Below are 20,655 nucleotides of genomic sequence, written 5' to 3'. Positions count from 1 at the left end.
TGATACAATTTATTCCTTGTCATTCAGTTAATTGTGGCTGTATTGGTATGGGAATAGTACGTCCTGTAAAGGAGCTGTGTACTATTATATTTGTCCAGGCTTCTTCCTGCAGTCTCAAAAAATGGCCAAGGATAGATGCTAGTACTTCTGTTACATCCTTAAACACCATTCTTTTTTATGTAATGGGTCCCTTCAAAACCCCAAACCATTTATTAATGCTTCAGAATACCCTACACTTCTGACAGGCACAGGTGTGATAGACATAATTATCTTGCTGTGGCTCTAACTAGCAAAACTGGCTTCAGAAGCGAGGAACGTGTTACACCATCCAAGTTAAATCTGTGGTACGACACAAATGTTGGATTTCTGGCATTGCAAGGCTATCAGTTTCTTATAAAGAAGTGTGGACCTTTAAAATTTGGACTTGTGTAGTATTAGCTTTCACTTATTTATTTTTAGCGTAATATACATAAGAAGCGAGGTCAGCATTAGTACAGTCTCCTCTTTGGTTCTAATTTTCTGGTGTCCTTACTGCACAGTAGCAAAGCGCTTTGCAGAGCGGTGAGGGTAAAGAAAAGGATGGCTTAATTGTAACCTAGGGCAGTTTAATAAGAAGTACTTTTCTAAGACGTGCATATCAAAGAGAGGCTTGTGCATTAGAAAATACACCCACGCTTTACAGGCTTGTGTGTGCTTTGTTAGTCAGGACTGTTGAGAGCTTTTCCTTCTAAATACCTTTTGATTGTTTTGAAGAACACAAATGTAACATGAAATACTGGAATCAGAGTAAAACCATCTACAAAAATATTAGCTGAACTAGTATGATGAATGCCAAGGGAATTAATTCTGCAGCTGGAATATAAAGTAAGGCCATAAATCAGAGTGTATCACTTGACGCAGCATGTTGGAACGGCTCATAAATGAGCACTAGGAATAAAAATCAAATTGTGTTGTTAATAATTAATTTTTTTCCCCTAAAATTACCTCATTACCCCTCCCCAATCCAGTAAATCACTAAAATGGTACGCTGATATCCTTCTGAACATTTACATATCTTGGAGGAATGGAGGTCCAGCAAGGAAGAAGCAGCCTGGACGATCTAGAAGCACTACATGCTGACTTTAAAACCTCCCAGTTGGCCACCAGCTCTGCAGCAGCAATGCTGCCTTTAGTTTTTTTGGCCTTGTCCCAGCACTTTGACTTACTGGAATCGGCTGTCTGTTGCGGCTGGGGCTGAGACACATGCGACTGGAACACAGTGTGCTCACACTCGTGGTATGCATCTGTGTTGGTGCTAGCCTTGAGAAGGCAGCTGTGTTCCTGCCTCGTTTGCATCCTTTCTTTGCCCATGGTGGATTGTTTCCTTCGTGCTACCTCACAGCGTGTTGTCCACTTTTGTTTGAAACTGTTTCAGGATTCATGGCTTCTTTGGGAGACGTTGCTGCTGCCAAATAAACTTGATTTCTAGATGTTCTACCTAAACTTTCCTTTTCCTTGTTTCAGTCTCTTAGTGCTGATCAGAATGCTGTTCTTTAGTAATACAAATAATTATTTTTATTTTTTTCAGTCCTTACCCCATGTAAATCTGTTGGATTCCACGTTGCTTTCTTGTAGCTGCTGCCAGGCCAAGATTTAGGCAGCTTCTCTTGTTTTTTTTTAAGTTTTTTTCTTTTCTGATGTAGTACTCCTGGTTGCTGCATTTGACCCCTCCTTCTCATTTGTCCCTTACAGTTTTTCTCATTAATAGTATGCCAACATCTATGTAGAGCTAGATTAATGCAGCATTTCTTTGTTATGTACTCACTTTATCATATTTTTCTACGGTGTTTTATCTACCCTTAATTTTATTATTTCTATGAACTATGTGAACTTGCTCTTCAGATTTCTGATTTTCTTTTAAATACCTAGGGAGAACTAGTAGTCCCACTAATAACCCATTAGTTTGAAGTGTTATTTATCCTGACTGCTTTTTATAGTTCTTCAGGAAGCTTTCATACATAGTTTGTACAGTTCAGTAATTGCTTCACCTTTTTTTTTCTTCAGTGTTTTTCCCATTTTGTCTTTAGAAATGTGGTGTTTAATACAAGTTGCAGCTGAATTGCTGAAGTTGCAACTTCAGTTAATGTCCATGTAAACAAAATCAAGGCTTACTTAGTATTTGGAAAGGAGAATTACACGAGGTAAGAAATTGATTTTGTAGCATAAAAATAAACACTCTAAACACCCAGCACCCCCACTTCTTTTGTTTTTCAGTCTTCATTGTTCCTCTGCTCCAGCCTGGAGTAACACTGTGTTGTGTTTCACTGAGTAACAGGAAGTTTATATTGATCCTTCATGCACATTACTAAGTAGGAAGTTTAGTAATTACATATTGGCAAAATTCCTGTGGGGATGACTCTGTTTTCTCCCCTTGAGGTCCTTCTGAAATATCAAATGGAGACAGGAGTTTTCATTTCCTGACACTCTGAAGTGCAGTTATTGTAAACTTTGAAGTAGAAGATATTAAAAATGGCTGGTGGAAGTGAAAATGTAATTGCTACACAGCCCTCCTGGTGATAAGCCATAAGTGAAAACGGCACAAGATTGAAGTTAGTGGCCAAACCAGCCAATTCTGTGCAGTTGGGTCTTCTAAAAAATCATGAAATGCCTGCACTTTGAAGCATCAGTGATACAAACCTCCTCTGGGCTCTGACTGAGTTATTATTGACTGATAATATATAGCATATACTGTATGGAAACTTGCTGGATTTAATTCAAATTAATTCCTCTCTTCACACTTTCAATGCTGTGATAGGTGAGCTTTGAAGTACTTGTATCTTAGCAAGGACTCTCATATTAGATTTTAACGAGTTTCTTATTCTTATAAGGAAATACTTTAGATTCCTCCTCAGTCTTTAAGCTGTGAGGCTACCTACTTCTCCAGTTCAAGTCTAATCTCCAAACACCTTTTCGTCTTTAATTGTTTCTCCTTACCTTGGGGTGCTGGGCCACAGGACTATCCTTTTTACACCTTTCACTGTTATTCTGTGTATTCATTTTTGGTTTCATATCCCCAGAGATCCTTTCAAGAGAAACATCTTTCATTAACAGAGAGGGCTCCTAATGGTAGATGGTTATGTTCTCAAATGTGCCTGAAGTGCGTTGCTTTGCAATTTCTTTACATTGGGTAAACTCTAATAATGAGCTGTAGTTTGCACCAGAGCTGTTTGAGATGATTCCAGAAACAAAAGCCATGACACGAAATTCCTTATATCTGAAAGCAGCTAGAAGGATGATTCAAGTTCTGCATGATGACATCTGATAGGCTTTATTTTTTATAATTATTTTTATTTTCTTCATGCAATGATGGACAAAGAAAAAGCTACATGATCCAGGAAGTGCACCGTAATTGACTGTACAGAGTGCCACGACATCCAGACAACACAATGGATGTTTTCAGCCTCAAAATCTCGTTTTCTTGCTTGTTTTATTCAAAGGGACATTCTGACTTTATTGCAACTGGGTTATCTGGTTTAGAAAATAGAAGCCAATTTCTTTTCTCCTGTTTCACACTTCGGTGCAGTTGTCCTTAAGGGGAGGCTGTGGAGGCTTGTAATGAATATTATGGTTTTTAGTCCTGGTTTTAAATAAACTTCTTACATATAGTCAACCTTTTTAACTGCAAAATTTTTTTTTTCTCTCTCTCAGGGTAGCATCTGTTTCTGTTGGTTTTGAATCTTTTAGAAATCACAGCAGAGTGAGAAATCTATTTGTTTGATAGAAAGAGAATTTTAACTTTTGAAAAGATCTGTGCACCTGGTAGATCTTGCAGTCATTCTGTGTACAAACACGAGAAGAATGAATAAGAAATCTCTTAACACTGTGTAAATCACATTGATCATCTTGTCAAAAGCTGAAGATTATAATTTTGCTTCTTTTTTTATAATAACACTTTTTCTCCCTCACTGAAAACATCACCTATATTCTAACTCCTGGTGTTGTGTTCCTGATGTTTTTTCATCCTGCTTATTATATCTTTATGACCATGTTCTGTTACAACTGAACTTATATGCAACTTATTTTATCCTTTTGATTCCTCATCCAAATGTATTGTAGAAATGACTTTCCTAATGTAGAATTAACTATACATTTGGGGAAATTGAGACTTTATGAAGGTATGGTCCTTCAAATTTGTGTATGCTCTAACTGTACCAAGCTGCCTGTATAACAGTAAGCAGTATACTGTGCCTGTGTTTGCTGGCAAATACCATTTTCTCTTCGGATTTATGTTGAGTGTCTTCGAGGTGGTCAGTCTTTGTGCATTTATAATAATATGCATTTTTTTTTAGCACCTGAAGATAACTCTGAATGTACATGCAGCATAAAAAAGACTTGTCAGGTTTTGCTGTTGTTTTCATAGAACAGGGTTGCAGATGTGATTTAACACTCCTACAGCTGTCCTGCCCGTAGACAGAGCCCTGTGGAAATTGTTTTGCATAAATCTGGTTTTGTTCTGCTGCCGTATAGCATTCTCTAAATGAATAAAGCAGTATTTTGAAACAGTGGCTTGGAGTAAAACAGCCTTGAAAGACTTTTGTGAACAATTTTAAGGCCAGTTACACATCTGTATTTATCGTGATTAGGCATTGATTTAGCACTTTACCTAGTGCCATGTATAATCTTTGTGGACAGTGTGTTTTACTAATGTGATGGGCCACCACACCGTGTACTCTGGCTTTTGAGCTTGTTGAGCTTTCCTCTGAAAGCAGGAGGTTCATCATGCTACCCATTTCTGTTGGGGAGCAGTTGTAAATATTTCCTCTTCAGTGGGAAACTTTCCTCTTCATTATATCCTGCATTTGTCTTGGGCTAGTTTATATCTATTTATTCTTTTGTCCATATTATCCGTTAGTTCAGGTAGCTCCTTTCCAACCTTGGCATTTATCCATGTGTTTACAGAGTGCAGTTTTATTCCATCCAGCCATTCTTCTGTTAGGCTAGGTGACCTAAGCAATTGTTGTCCCTTCTGATGTTATAAGCTCCCATTCGTCACTCCCATCTGAGTGATGCTTCTTGGTGCCTGATGTGTTTTCTCTTTTTCTTTTATCAATAACTAGAGAATGGTGTATTCTACTATTGGCTTGCTTGAAGGCATTAGTATTTTCCCTGCCTCTACTGAAAGTAAATTTAGGGGGTTGGGTGCCTACAGTGATGTCTTATGATCAGTCATCATGCAGTCTTTATTCACTTTTCTGCCTCTTCAGATAGATTAATCCTACATTTTGAATAAGGAGTCATATTCACATTGAAAGACGTGTTCTTGGCCATCATATTTAATCCTGTTCCTGTCATTTCAGTCCACAAGTTCTTTCCTTTCTTCTTCTGATAACCTAGTCTTCCTTTCTGTTGACAGACTTGCTGAAGATAAAATGCTGAGAAGCAGTCTTGGGTCAATAAAGAAAAAATAGGTCACTCCCTGGACCAGTATTCAAGGAATCCAGTACTGAAATAGAAGAATGCTGTACAGAGTTTAAGCCCAGATCCATCCACATGCATGCATCTAAATCCTGATGTACTGTATTTCTTACAGGCATTAATCAAGAATCTCTTCTTTAATTATTTTGCATACCTTCTGCCTCCTGCCTTAGTTACAAATTCTCCAATCTCTGGTCTTCCCAAGGAGGTCTGCTGCATGAATTTTTTTTCCTTTATTTTTAAAAAGGAGAATATGTTGAAGAAGATTAGGTTTCTTGACAGTTTAACTTTTTTCTCATTTTCAACTTTCATATTGCTTTCCTTCAAAACTGGTTTCACTTCCTTATTTGTTAATTAACTTTAGAGTTACGGGTCTGTAGTTGTTACCTTTTTCTTCTTTCTTGGTATTGTTTGCTAATCTCCGTGCATATCCTACTGCCATCTTTTGATGGAATTGGGAAAAAACCCTTTTAATGAATTTATAAGCTATTCTATGTGAGGATAATCCTGTAAAGACTAGTTAGACTTTTTTGAAAGATGTGCTCCTAGTGACCTTGAATTCAAAAGCAGCCTTGTAGTTTTTGTTCTCGAAAGAAGTAATTTTTCTAGCAGCACGCCAGAGGACTTCATTGTTTCCCTGCCCACATTTCCCTTTTTGAAAAATTTGCACAACTTTCAATGAATATGTTTTGCAAATAGGCTTGCCTAATCTGTGCTCTAAATGTTCTGAATAATGTGGATCAAAAAGTGCAGAGAAGGAGTGGCAGGAATTTACAGCTAGATTAGGTCTACGGTATTTCCTCTCTCAGCAAGACGGTCCTAGATTAAATGCTCATACATTTTCAATGATTTAACATAATTATAGCTTTACAGGAACTGTTGAAACCTTGCTTTCCTACAGAAGAATCTCTTTTCTGCATTCTTACATACATCTGAAGTTTGTTATCCTGCTGCCACTCTCTTCCAAAGTCACGTGCCTTCCTCATTGCGGATAAACATCATGATATTTCTTTTGTTCAGCATTTTCATATTTGAATTTTTGCCAGGATTTTGGCGGTTTCATAACAAAGTGACCTTGAGCAGTGATGTTTCTATAATGTCTAATAACCTGTTGTGAAAATGGGCATAGTTGAGAACCGCCTTAGAATGCCGAAGATTTTTTTATCCAGACTACATAGCCTTTACTCTACTTTTCAAGGCGGGATGACATCTTTGCATGATTTATGGGTGGACGTGGTAATGGTCAGTTTGCTGCACAATACTGAGTCTTAGTGAATTTCTTCCAAACGTGGTCTCCACTGAAAGTGAATCCCTGCCCATTGCAGCACTGTGGGACTATGGTAAAAGGTTAATGATTCCCCAGGGAATTTAAGCATGAAAAAGGCCTTTTATATTGGTATAACTTGTACGTCTTTGCAGAGGTGTTTTGATTTCAGCTGGGCTTCTTTTACGTGGAAGAACTTACTGCAGAGCTGACTAGAAGAGTAAGATCTCTGGCACATCTCTGTTTTGTTTGTAACTTGGTGAATTCATGGTTGTGCGGGAGGTGATGTTAAATCGATAAGGAGGTGATTTAAAGGTCTGATAAACATCAGATGTGATTTTATCTGGTCAGGAAGACTCAAACTGAGATTTGAATCTACTTTGTGAGAATTTAGAAGAACTAACTTGGTAAAGTAAACTAGGTACACTGCTGCTTCATGTGGTCTCAAATAACCTTTTTTCTATTTGGATTTGAAATTTCTGTAAACCTCTAAAGTATGGAATTTTGTATCCAGAGGTGCTGTAATAATTTGCAGTTGCATGATCATAGTTTGGTAGTTTTCACTTTTCTTTGGAATGGTTGTTGGGAAGTAGGACTCCTGAAAAGATAGGTGCTTGAATTAGGGGAGTGATTTAGGTGTGGCCTGCTCATTCTTGTTTTAGAAAGTGAAACTCTTTCTGAGATTTCCTGCTGAATAAAAAAAGCCAGAAATAGAGGGGGGGTTCCCTCTCCATAGCCTCATACATTGTTCTTTTCATTGAGATATTTGGAAATTAGAGTTTCAATGTTATATATGTTTAACTGATGGCATGTGAAAGCATGCAATGTTCTGCGTTTTTTAGTAATTCGCTCTTTTTCCCAAATTGTATGTTATTTTATTCCCATTACATAACCTTTATTTTCAAAATTATGATTTGTGGTTAAGCTAAAAAGCTAAATCTGCATCCCTTCTGCTGAGAAAGGTACCATTTCCTTGTGCTTCACTTAAACTTCTCAGTATTTCGTTGTACTTTTGCATAGGCCAGGACAGTTTGAAAAAACATCTAAATCGGACTGGGAAAGAGAAAACAAAAAGGTTCCTTCATCTTCCTCAGTGCAGGAAGAGTCGATATGAGCCCTGATAAGAGAGCTGGGCTCCTGGCTTGTTCTTGCTTTCTCTGCCATGTGTCATTTCTTTGTATTGCATCCCAGGAGGGATGGAGAGCAGTGGCGTCTTGCTGAAGTTCAAGCTGTTGATAAGCTTTGACAGTTGCCTATCATGCCGATCAGTAGTGGCTTCTGACTTCTTGCTGTTCCTTACCATACCCTCTTACAGTCTTTGGTCTTACATTATGATCTGATAGGTAAGTATCCTGTCTGGCGTGTTCTGTGTGCACACAGTGACTAGCACACTGATAGTAAACATTGAACTGGTTTCACTTGGGAACGAGTCACTTGGTGACCTTAAAGTATCTGAAGGGAGTGTGAAGGAGAGAGTTCCAAGAATAGATTTAAGAAAAGAAAAAAACCCCAAACAAACAGCTCTCTTAAAATACCAGGCTTGACCTGTTTGTGGCTTATATCTCCTTAAGGAACTGGGTTTTAGTTCATAAGCTGTGCAGTCAAGGTAACCATGTTTTTCTCCTCCTGCCAAGAAAGTAAGCACCATCTAAGTCAAACTTTTTAGTTAAATTATCGTTTAATTTCTATCCATACAAGTGAAAAAAAAGACAAAAGAGTTAAAATGTTCCTAGTCTTCAAGTAGTTAACTGAATTGTACTAAAATTTAATTTTGTGTTTTGGGTGAAACCAGAAGACAACTTCCATAAAGGTGTAACTTTCCATAGGAAAACTATTGAACCTGTCTTTAATGAGTGAATGTAGCTCTATTTATTTAAAGTGCATAATACCCAATTCTAAAATATCTGCTTTTGGTTTCTGTCCTACAGGGAACACAGTGAGTAACCTGATTTTCATTCTACCTCCAATCTATGGTGCGATTCAGACCTATAAAGATGGCCTTGAAAAACGGTATTTAGCTGCATATTTGTGTCTTACAGGTATGTGTAAAACTTAATTTGCTTTTTCATTATAAAGAGGGCTCAGATGTGCAATGAACAATATGAAAATATTAGTAAACCAAGTAGTTAGCTTACTGTGTCCTTTTATGATGATTTACAGAAAATTTCTTGTGTGTCCTACTTCCAAACAGTTTCACACTATTAATATTTTTGTGGCATTTGTATGGAACAGTAATACAAGAAATAGCAAAGATCTTGAAGGAACTGGAAAAGCATTCCTTCATGAGTTTTATTTGTTTTCCGTTCCTCTTTGGCATATATCGCCCAACAACCTAACTGCCTTTGTATCTGGGAAGTTTTGCAAGGATGGAAGAACAATGGGACATCCATGCATAGGTGACCTTAAGGGCATTCTGTTTTTTTCTAAAATAACAAAATCCAGAATAGAACCAACTTCTTTTAAAACATTAATTGTGTAACTAGAAGTTGCCTAGAAGGAGCCTCAAGAAAGTTGGAGAGGGACTTTTTACAAGGGCCTGTAGTGATAGCACAAGGGGGAATGGTTTTCAACTGAAAGAGGGCAGATTTAGATTTAAATTAGATATAAGAAAGAAATTCTTTACCATGAGGGCGGCAAGGCACTGGCCCAGGCTGCCCAGAGCAGCTGTGGGTGCCCCATCCCTGGCAGGGCTCAAGGCCAGGCTGGACGGGGCTGGGAGCAGCCTGGGCTGGGGGGAGGGGGCCCTGGCCCTGGCGGCGGGGTGGGACTGGGTGGTCTTGAAGGTCCCTTCCAGCCCAGAGCATGCTGTGATCCTATGATTCGGTAAGTCATGTTCCTTTTGAGAAAATGTTTGAAGATGGTTCAAATTTGCAGTTGGGTCTCAAAGTAGATTTCACAGAACTTCTGTTTCACATGACTCCTCTGTTTGCTGTAGCTCCTATCAGTGTGGAGGCTATCTTTCTCATTCTTCTTAGTAGTAAGAGATCGGTTTATTGCAAATGTTACTACTAAGTTTGGCATACTTATGTATTTAGAGAAATACTGTTGAAAACCACATATCCGTATGCTAAATATACTCTTGATGCCAATTAAACTGCAATATATACTAGGTACAACTTCATGGTTTTTCAGTTATGTTGGATTTGCTGATATGTGCGGAAGATAAGCAGCAACAATGTACAGCTTTGGATGTTTTCTAAACACTTTCCAAATAGCCACTTGTAGACTTTGTATGGTTTTGAGTAATTATTCATTTTTGTCTCAGTGTAAAACAGTTTGGCAGAAGAAATTCTTGAAGGTCAGGGTTTACTTTTAAAAAAGACAGGGAAAGAAATGGTGTGGAAGAGTTTGCTGAAATTAACTCTTTGCATGTTCTTGAATTTAAGTATCCTATACTGCCATTCTTTCTAAAAAAAAAAAAAAAAAGGAAGGTAAAACTCTGTTTGAGACTCAGTGTTCACCGTAACTTGTGACTACCTCTGTCAGTGACGCTTCACTATGATCAAAGTATACCACTACCTAACCAGAACGTCAGGCAGCTACGCTGCAACTGCCCTGCATGGGGATTTCTCATATACCCTTTAATGTTGTTTTTTGTTTGGTTTTTTTTTTTTTTTAAATTATCTGTCTTTGATTGTGATAAATGCTATGGACTTCAGTTTTGTACTGTTCTTGGTGTTCATGAAGGGGAGCTCAGCCTGCCTATTTGACAGCAGTGCTGGAGGACAGCCCTGAGTTACGTCTGGGCTCTGCTCATCTGTGACAGGGCTGCCTTTGACTCCTGTCTGAAGTGATAAATGTTTGTGTGGCTTGATTTTTTATCTTGTATGTTGGAACTTAATATTAAATTCCAAAAATGTTTCTCTTCTGCTTCAGTATTGGTAACACTGGACTTTTACAGCAGTTGAAAGATGTAAAGTAATATAGAAGGTTTTGTAGTTTCTCAGTGAAAAACGGGAACAGGATGGTTTGGAATCAGTAATCGCTTAACATTTGTTCTACTACAGAATAAAAGCAGCAAATGAGAAGATAAACAAATTTAAATACAGTTGAAATGTGCCAGGAACATTGGCATTTTTTCTGTTCATGTGACTGAATCAGAAGCATACTGAAATAGAGTAAGAGTACAGAAATTTATTTTTGTAAGAAGGTACCAGAGAGAATTCTTTCTGTTATTATAATCTTAGTTAATAACAGATTTCACTATACTTACTTAATTTGTAACAAACAAGTGTAGACTTAATCTGTAAAGGGATAGTGAATTTAACACAAACTTCTGATTTTGCTTCAGGCACCATGCATCATCATGCTCACTCATATTTTGAAAAGTACAAAGCTGGTAGAATGTCTTATTGCACTGATGGTTTTTGTGAAGTACATCTTCCTTAGAAACATCGTGATCCTGAAGTTGTCATGAGAAGGGTATCTAAAGATAGTTTACAACCACATCATTAAAGACCATAAAGCAGAGCTTCTAACTAGCTAACTAGTTAGTAGTGTCTAAAGGTTGTTTTGTTAAAGTAGAAATTCTTTAACAATTCTGCTATGAAGATGGGAGTGGAAGGGACAGCTGTCAAAGCAGACATTAAAATTAAATCTGTTAGCATTTGAAAACATAAGTAGTGTTGTTTCTAGATGTTATTTTGATCCAAATCAGCTGTTTCTTTTGGATGCTTCCAGACGTTTAGCTGATTGTCAGTTCCTTTGTGTTTTACCACGCCATGTTCAGTGCTTCACTTTATACCCCACAATTTCTTTTGTTGATATTTGTTTCCTCTTTGAACCAAATGCATTTTCAATTAGGGAAGGTCTGTTCATTTCACATACATGCTATGATTCTTGTACTTGGCAGGACAAGAAGGGGGATTTCTAAATAACTGTTCAAATAAGTTCTTGTTCGTACTGATGCCAACTGAGTTGCACTTTTCAGCAAGTTCTTTGAGATATAGCACGCTGTTCTCAGCCCTTATTTCTGCTGCCTTCCAGCTCAAAGAGTGTGTTATTAGTGAACTCAATAGGAACTGGATGCGATTTTTAAGCTTTAGAGAACTATTTAATCAACCTATAAATTATGAAGAATAATCTTAAGCAATTATTTTAGCATGTTGCATCTCATGAAGTAGGTGGAACAAATTGTCAGGCTGTCACTACCTCGAAGGATAAGCAGTTGTTTTTGAATGGTTCCTTATGATGCTGTGGTATTTTATCACGTTCTGCCATCTGTCATTTCCTTATGGTTTGTATTCTAGAATGATCTTTATTTAAAAAAAAAAATAAAGGTAACGATATAATTTTTAAAGGTGTGTAAATTTTTTTTGGCTCTAAGAAGATAAGAAAAAGCAGTCAATGGAGTTATATACTTCATTAGATGCTTTACTTGAAATTTGGAAGGACTGTTCTGTTTTGCATTTCTTTGGTCTGTTTAATAAGACTTAGTCATTCCAGCTGTGCCAAAATGCAGGAAAAAAGGGTGCAAAAAGTTTTCTGTGTTAGACACAGGAACTCGTAAGCAACTCACTAAACTTAATTTCCAATGAAATGCTGTATCTCTGAAAATAGTTGTTAGCAGCCCTTCAGAGTTAATTCCCTTCTTACCTAACAGCTGTAGAGAAGGTGCTTAGGCCATCAGCGTTAGTAAATCAAATATGCTCAGGAACATTCCTGAGTGCTGAAGCCAGGTAGTGTGGAACAGCCCATGTCTGTTTGTCTTACCCTCCAGAACGAGGTGAATGCGTACAAATTCACTTCTGGGCACGAGCCCTGGGCTCTTTGGGCTGCTGGGCTGTGCCTGGGAGCTACTCAGGGAAAGTGCTAGTTGTAACAGGCCAGATTCACACTGCAGACTGTTCTAACAATTAACTAGCACAGAGGATTGCATTATAGTGCCTGGTAGCAGTCCCGGCCGTGCTGGAATTTACTTCTAGAGCTGTACCCTTGGAGTAACCAAGGTGTCTCCTGTCTCTTACGCTGTGGAGGGAAACCATTACTAAGCAAAATAATTGAATACAAATTGTTCACTTAATTCTGCTTTTTCATCTTGTTTCATTCTTTGACTGTTTATGTCTATTGTTGTTTATCCTTAGTTCAGTTCTACCATTGTAAGAAACCATAGGTGGAATTCAGTTCCAGATTCAAACACCTAAACATGTGTCTACCTGTGCAGAGAGGTCTGGGAGACAGTGAAGTCTGGAGAACCATTTGGCTCATCCTAAAATATCCTCTTATATTTGGCCAGCTGAATTACTCTTTATAATGTCATTCTCTTTAGTGGAAGCTTTGACACCTAGGTCATGTGTAGATACCTAAATAAAGGTTTTTGTATCTAGAGCATTCTTCCTTCAGAATGTTTTCATATGGTGCCTGTAGAGTTTAAATCCAAACCATGTCTATGAAGTCCTAATAAACTGCTTTTTCTGTAAAGGCTTTAGGCTTATAATAAAAAATTTGGATGTTGGTGGGTAGTCTTATGTCGAAATGAATTATCACAGATTATTTGATACTTCTGATTCTTCCTACAACTATTTAAAAATTCTTAGGGAACTTGTGTGTTCCTGTAGGGTTCAGATCCAGAGATTTTATATGGTTCATATATGGAGCTGCATCTTGTGTATAATGTCACATTATTTCTAGCATGGATCGACGTCTTTGGTGTTGAAGCATAGTGAAATAATTGTGTATGAAGTAAAGTTTGCAGATACATTGCTTTTTACACCCTCACTAATACAACTTTTTTATCATCTGGCAGTGATTGCACATTGTATTTGCTGCAGGGCAAAAAAAGACAATATTGTTTACATATAGTAGCTAACTTGACTTTGCTTTTCCAGTCTCCTTAAGTGCTATTCTGATCTCATCATATTGTGACTTAATGTGTATTGCATGCTTAATACATAATTTATATATATCCCCTGTAACTAGAGAGATTCATTGATGTAAAAATGCTGAGTGATTTGTATCTATGAAAAGTGAGTTACAGTAGTTGGAGAGGAAATGGTATTGCTTCAGATGATGTTAAAACTTCCCAACCAATATGCAGCTTTTAGTGAGTTAAGCTCCTTTGCAAAAGGAAACACCTAAAATGAAAACTAACCCCTGCTTACAAAATAAGGAGCAAATCTGCTGCTGTGTTTGTCAATGGCTTTATGGGGAAATTGATTGGTGTAATTGTAGTGATCATGCTCACTCATATTTTGACAAGTACAAAGCTGGTAGAATGTCTTACTGCACTGATGGTTTTTGTGAAGTACATCTTCCTTAGAAACATCTTGATCCTGAAGTCGTCATGAGAAGGGTATCTAAAGATAGTTGCATTCCTGTACAACCGCAGGTAGAAGCTACTTGTGAAGACATTTGAGCTAAGTATTAAATCACTATTTACTGGAGACAAAAATATACATCCAGCCCCTTGTAAGTTTAGAAGTTAGACTTTTAAGTGCGACAAAAAGGTAGCATCCTCCGGGCATAGCAGATTTCCTAGATTTGATAGATAAGATTTTCTAGTCCTTGGCATGTGATAGGTGTTTCCTCTTTTTACTTCACAGTGTTTTCAGCACTGAACACTAACCACCTTGTATTAAGCTACTCTCACTAGCACAGCTCTTGGCCCAGTGAGTGCAGTATTGGAATTAATTTCCTTCTGCTGAAGTTTACCAGTTATATAGTGATGTTAGTGAAGCAGAGTATGACATATGCTTTAGCTGCTGTGGTTCAGTTCATCTCTTAATGCAGTTTCCTCCTTCTTTCTGTTTAAACAGATTAATGAAGCTTTTTGTGCAGTTCTGTGTTAAGATAGAATATATGCCAAATGAGAAACTTGGTTCTTAGCTCATTTGATGTCTAGATGTAAAACATTTTTAAGTTATTCCTCTGCAGTGTAAAACGTGTTTTTAAGTTACACCTCTGCAGTAAGCAGCTATAAATGGGATACGTAAAGAATCATGTTTCATTCCTTAGTCTTCATTTAATCAATCTTTTCAAAATGCTGCTATTGTATGTAGTTACCACGATAGTGTTTGAGGAAATGTCTGTGCAATCTTGAGAGGGAGAGCGTCATCTGATGAATAATCTAGTCATAAAATTTCTAGTCATATAACATTCTGGGTTATCTGCTGAATGCACTTAAATACCAGACTTGACAGTGCTCATGAGCTCTGTCAAGACTGCAGCAAGCAGTATTACAGCCATTTCCAGTAGAGATTTTTATTTTGGGAAAGACCACCTGACGAGTCCCTGTAAGCTTCTCTTTTTCAGATAACTATTGTATTGCTACAAAATATAGCAAAAGTATCTTTCTCCAATGCATAGTAAAATTTCATAATCAAAGAAACTTCCAAGTGTGATCATTACACAGAAGCATGAAGGGGTTTTATTATTTTAGGAAATTAATTGTAGTCACAGGATTTATGGCCTGAAACACTAATATCTGCAGCATTCTTGATTTCTGCAAAGACTGGAGAGGAAAAATAATCTAGAAATAACTTCTGATCATATAGGAGGAATTGGAGGAGTTCGTAGCTGATTGTTGAGATTTATTAACCCCAGTAACATTAACCAAAAAAAACCCCACAAAAACCTCACCCCCCAAAAAAATAAACCCCCAATTACATATTTTGTTAATTTAAAATCAGTTGAAATTTCTTATGCAATGATGTTGCCCATATTTGAAAACTACACTTGTTACAAATTGTAAGCATTTGTATCATGGAGGTGCTGAAATGACTGTGACAGCCAGGATAATGGATGGTACTGTTTTAATGATGATCTTAATGGGTTTTTTTCTTCAGAATGAACAGTAGTTGTGATATATTCTGTATGCATAGAAAAATGGCTATGAGAATTTCTCATTAAAATCTCAATGAAGGTGAAAAAGAGTTGTTGCTTATTGTTTGGAAAGATTTTTCAGTAGCGAACCAATTTAATCAGAACTTAAAGAAGTGCATATTGTTGTTTATGTTCTGGTAGACAGCCGTGCTTAATTTTCCCGGAGAATGAATCACCTTAACATATTTGGCAATAAGTTTTTAAATCTAGCTGTAGTACAGCTTTATGTTTCAGTACAGTTATGTGCTTAGGTATTTCATTTAACTGAGTATGTGTAATAATCACAATTCTGGTCTTATAGCACCTAAAGAAACATCTCCAGACATTTCTATCAACTGTCTTGGGAATCATTTACAACATGCACGGTTTATTAGACAGAGGTCTGTTGGTGTGTCAGTGGAATCTAACTTGTATGTAGAGAAGGTTAGCCTCTTGCAGCAAAGCACAGCAGCCCTACCCAGTGATGAAGGTTTGAGTGCAAATTACTCGGTTTTCTCTGAAACCACAGTCTGAGGTAAAACATAATTTCTTGAAGGAAGACAAGACATCACATTAATGTACTTGTTCTTGCAAAATAAAAATGAGCTAGTGCTTAATGAGAGTTTTTAACTGATCACATTTCAAAGTAATGAATGATACATTAAATACTTCCCCAGCTTTGCTCTCAACAGTCGAATCTAACTTCCAAGATATATTGTCCTTGTCTAACTGAAAAAGCTGTGTGTAGGCAAAGTAGATATTTCATAAATTGATTTCAGAAGTAAATTTGGACTTTAAAAATAAAGTATTTAAAATAAATGAAAGTCTTTGCATAGAGGGACGAGCTTCCAAGAAAGAGGCTTGGAAATGGCAATTTCACAAAATGAATCCATACTGTGTGGGTTTTGGAAATGGCAATTTCACAAAATGAATCCATACTGTGTGGGTTTTGTTTACTCTGAATTTCTAGTTCTGAGTTCTAATAGCAATTAATTCCTACTTCTAGAGCTGACTAAAAGCTCCTTGTAAAATTTACCTTCTAAAACTGGACAGTAAGCAGAAATATCACAGGCTTTCAGGAGTACTAGCAGTTGAATCGCACTTTGCATTATAGAAGGTTTGAGATAGATAAATCTTAATGTAATTAAAATTAAAAAAAGAGGAGAAATAGAATTGTAATGTTCATTCATTCTGGGTTCTCTCCGCTCCTATCCTCCTTGAGATTATACCAGTTCATAGGAGACAGTATTGAGAGGAAGGAAAGAGGACATCCACCATCCAAGAAGTATAAACTTGAGGGCATCACTAGTGACAGAAGTGTAAAGTAGAAGGCTGTGGAAGACTTGAGGTTTTGTCCCTGCAATGGGATGCTGATGTTTTAATTTTTCTTCCTGGTAGAGTTAATGCATTGAAGTTAATGCACCTGAAAGTTTTACATGTTGACTTTTATGCTAACCATAGTTTTGATTTGTTTTCAGCTGTGGGATTGGGATCTTGGTGCTTCCACATGACCTTGAAGTATGAAATGCAGGTGAGCATTGATAAGTAGCTGTGAATTATTTTATGTGTGTATCTCACTGTATAGTCACATTGTTGTTTTTCTGACTAGATGAAACTCATGTAGTGTGAGTTATTCTACCTTAAATATCATTGTACGTGACTCCTGCTTTCAACAAAGAGTAGTTGCAGGTCTTGTTTCAGTAGATATTTTCCATCAATAGATATGTAAGTATATATACTTGCATCTAAAGTAAGAGCTAAAATCAATTGCTTATGTTGGTAGAAGACACTTTATCCTTTGGGAAATGATAATCCCTTTTCACTCAAGTAGTTATTTTAAAATTCCTACGTATTGCTTAATAGCAAGCAGTATAGACTAGAGTTAGTGTTCTTTAATGTATACTTTTTTGCATCTTAATGTTTCCCATTTTTGTTTTCTATCTAGATAGATATACTGGTAGGATTAATACTGAAGTCAGTGTCTTCTGAGTAGCGATAGTTGAGCCTTATTCTCAAGGCATTCTGTAATAAATCCCTGGGTGTAAGGATTTGGTCCTGGTGTTTCTCATTTTCTAAAGGGACGCAAGGAGTCTTGTCCTGTTGTCCTGTTTTAGGTCTGAGAAGATTAAGAAAATTAATCTTTTAATCAAAGTCAAGGTGGAGTAGGATTCCGTTCGGAATTAAGAAACCTACATTTAAAAGTGTGTGCTGGAAGTCTGTGCTGCCATTGTAGCCCATGGAAATACAATTAAGTCAGTGGAGTTTAGAGAGCCAGCTGTCTGGGCTGAATCGTTCTCTAGTCTCCATTGGCAGTCGTGGAGTCATGGAATATTGTCATAACTTAATTTGTATTAATGTCCTTATAATTTAAGTCATAGCTTAAATAATGTTTGTCTGAATACAGGTGTCTAGTGTCGTTTGAGACCCTGTGTGTTGTCTGGCCCCCAGCTGCCATCCCACAAAGGGTTCAGGTCTCTCAGATGCACCCCACACCCCCCATCATATCTGCCAGTCTTGGGTGTGTGCAGAGCATCTCAGATCCATTAGGGACCTGCGCCCTGGCAGCTAATTGTGTCCTGGGTTCTACTGGTCATGATGAGATGGGACACTGGATGTGTGGACACCAATAGTTAGGTGTCTTAAACTTGAACTGAATTACAATCAATAGTGACGTTTGCCTTCAGAATGTTCTGTGTTATATCTCTGGCACGTGCTGTCAGCTTCCATAGAGCATGATTTTGACGCCACGTAAGAATATCTGCTGCTTTTCCTGGCATGAAAAAGGTGGTTTCTAGATCCATTTCACCATTCCCTCCCAAACTGAGGTGTGATTTACCTGTATCCTCTTCAGTGGTGGAACTGCCTTGAATTTGCACCTTTTCATCTCTCTTCCCTCAGCTGCTTGTTCCTAACCCTGCCAGTGTTTCCTATCGTAGAACCATTTAGGGTGGAAAAGGACCCTTAAGATCATTGAGTCCAACCATTAACCTAGCAGTGCAAGTCCACCACTAAACGACATCCCTAAGCATGACATCTACACATCTTTTAAATACCCCCAGGGATGGTGACTCCACTGTCTTCCTGGGCAGCCTGTTCCAATGGTTGGCCACCCTTTCAGTGAAGAATTTTTTTCCTAATATCCAATCTCCCTTGGCACAACTTGAGGCCTTTTCCTCTTGTCCTATTGCTTGTTATTTGGGAGGAGAGACTGACCCCCCTTGTTAAGCTGATGCAGAGGTGAGCAAGGGCGCCCTGAAACCTGGATTATTAAAATTATTCAGGCTTAAAACATTCTTACGTGGTTTTTTGTTTGGTTGGGGTGTGTGTGTCTGTGTGTGTTTTAGAGACCATTTTAATCCAAGTCACTTTAATGCTGTTTATCATGTACTTTTGGTGTTGCATCAGAACAACTAAGGGGCTCATGAACTGTGGTAAGTAAAGGGGTTGGGCAGAGGCAGATGAGAGGGGAGCAGGAATGTCATGCATCATTTTTCCAACTGGTGTAAAAGGCTTCCTGTGAGGCAGAGAAAGTACTCTTAGTATTTTGGCAGCCAAGTGAAATCTGCAAGTGGCCCGTAATTACTTGATTGCTAGCTCACGAAGAGGAAACGTTTCAACCAGCAAATAATCTTTTCTCATTCAATTTATCTCTTGTTATGATTTAAAGTCAGCATTGATAGCTGTTTGAAGAGATTTTTTTTTTTAACCTTTGTTCTGCAATGTTAATACCATAAACTGTCAATTCAGATTGCTTAATTAAGAGAAATATGAAAGCTTCTGTTCTTGAAAGCAGTTATTTAGAATACTTCTGAAGCAATCACCTCTCATTTAATGGGAATCTGCTTGATTGTGCATTCCTCAAGAATCCAAAATGCTTATTTAACCAGAAAAATCAGCTCACTGAGTTTACTTCTATCCATGTTTCTTCATTGTTCAGACATGTTCAGACATGCTGTTGACAGTATTTCTGGAAGCATCAATTAATTCCTTTGGATACAGAAGCCATTGTCTTCTGCAAGCAAATTCTAACTAGGATCCTTTAAGAGGCTCTTTGATGTTACCGTTATGTTCCTGGGATGCTGCCAGCATATAAACTTAAGAGTGTACTTAGCTGTCCATATCTGAAAAACTTTGCTCTATTGTATTTCTTACTTGTTCCCGCCCCCCCCCCCCCCCCCCCGCCATTATCTTTCGTGAGGCCTTGAATGACTCACACTCCTGAAGAGTTTCATGAATTAATCAGACTTGATAAAGCATATCACTGAACTTATAAATAATAACTGTTAGTATAAAGCTGATTTCAGTTATTGCTTCCATTTTTTCTTCTCTAATGCATCACAGCAAAGATAACCTGATGTGACGGCAAGGTGCCACCTAACATGCCTGTTAGCTTCCGCTGCCATCTGTTTCTGCTACTTTATTTGTGCTACCTATTGTGGTCCCTGACCCTCTAATGCATGGATTCAGGGATTTAAACCTTTTTCTGCAAGGTCAGTTGTGTGCTGGATCATCTGTTGGATCTGGCTCACCATGGATCAGACGAGCACAACTGCCTCACTTGAAGAGAAGCAGTAGGAGTGTGGGTGAAGAAGATGACAGATCTGCCCTTTCAGGAGCAGCTAGTCCATAGATCTGTTAGCAGTATTGTGAAACTTTCCTGATGTTTCTATGACCAAAACCACAAAAAACTAGTATTTCCTACTCGGGATAATACATCTCTCTCCTTTTGTAAAGAACTAGTTAACTTTTTTGGCAGTATCTAATTTGAAATCTAAAAGAAAGTTTTTGTCTGTGCAGTTAGAAACATTCTCCCAAACCAAGTAGAATCAGGCTGGCTTTGTAAAAGGGTTTGTGAAAGCTGCTATTGCTTTTAATGTGTTTCATTATTCAGAAAAACATGGTTCTGAACATTAAGTACCCTGTAACAGTAGTAGCAAGGTAATTTCTGTACAGACGTGGCCATCGAGAACTTTCAGAGTGATAATGGGAAAAGATCAAAGTCTTGTTTGCATTCAGTTCTGGTTTTTCATAAGAGTCAAACCTGGTCTAACAATTCTAAGATGCCTAACTATTAACCTTTGCTTAACATATAAGAAATCAGAGGCAGTGGATCTTCATTGATCTGTTTGTATGCTTCT

The 20,655-nt window shown here is 37.7% G+C and overlaps 1 protein-coding gene across 2 annotated transcripts in view; it reads left to right on the top strand.

Moving 5' to 3' along the window:
* Nucleotides 1–20,655, top strand: part of ACER3 (alkaline ceramidase 3) — a 59,572-nt gene that overhangs the window by 11,809 nt on the left and 27,108 nt on the right. For both annotated transcript variants that reach the window (XM_005231138.3, XM_027777900.2), the window contains 2 exons: nucleotides 8,647–8,757; nucleotides 16,996–17,048. In XM_005231138.3, coding sequence (XP_005231195.1) covers nucleotides 8,647–8,757; nucleotides 16,996–17,048 — 164 coding nt within the window. The remainder of the gene's footprint in view (nucleotides 1–8,646; nucleotides 8,758–16,995; nucleotides 17,049–20,655) is intronic.

The sequence above is a fragment of the Falco peregrinus genome, chromosome 4 (assembly GCF_023634155.1).
Source record: "Falco peregrinus isolate bFalPer1 chromosome 4, bFalPer1.pri, whole genome shotgun sequence".
Taxonomy (NCBI): Eukaryota; Metazoa; Chordata; class Aves; order Falconiformes; family Falconidae; genus Falco; species Falco peregrinus.
The sequence above is the reverse complement of the archived record's forward strand: the minus strand, read 5'-3'. Positions and strand labels throughout refer to the sequence as shown.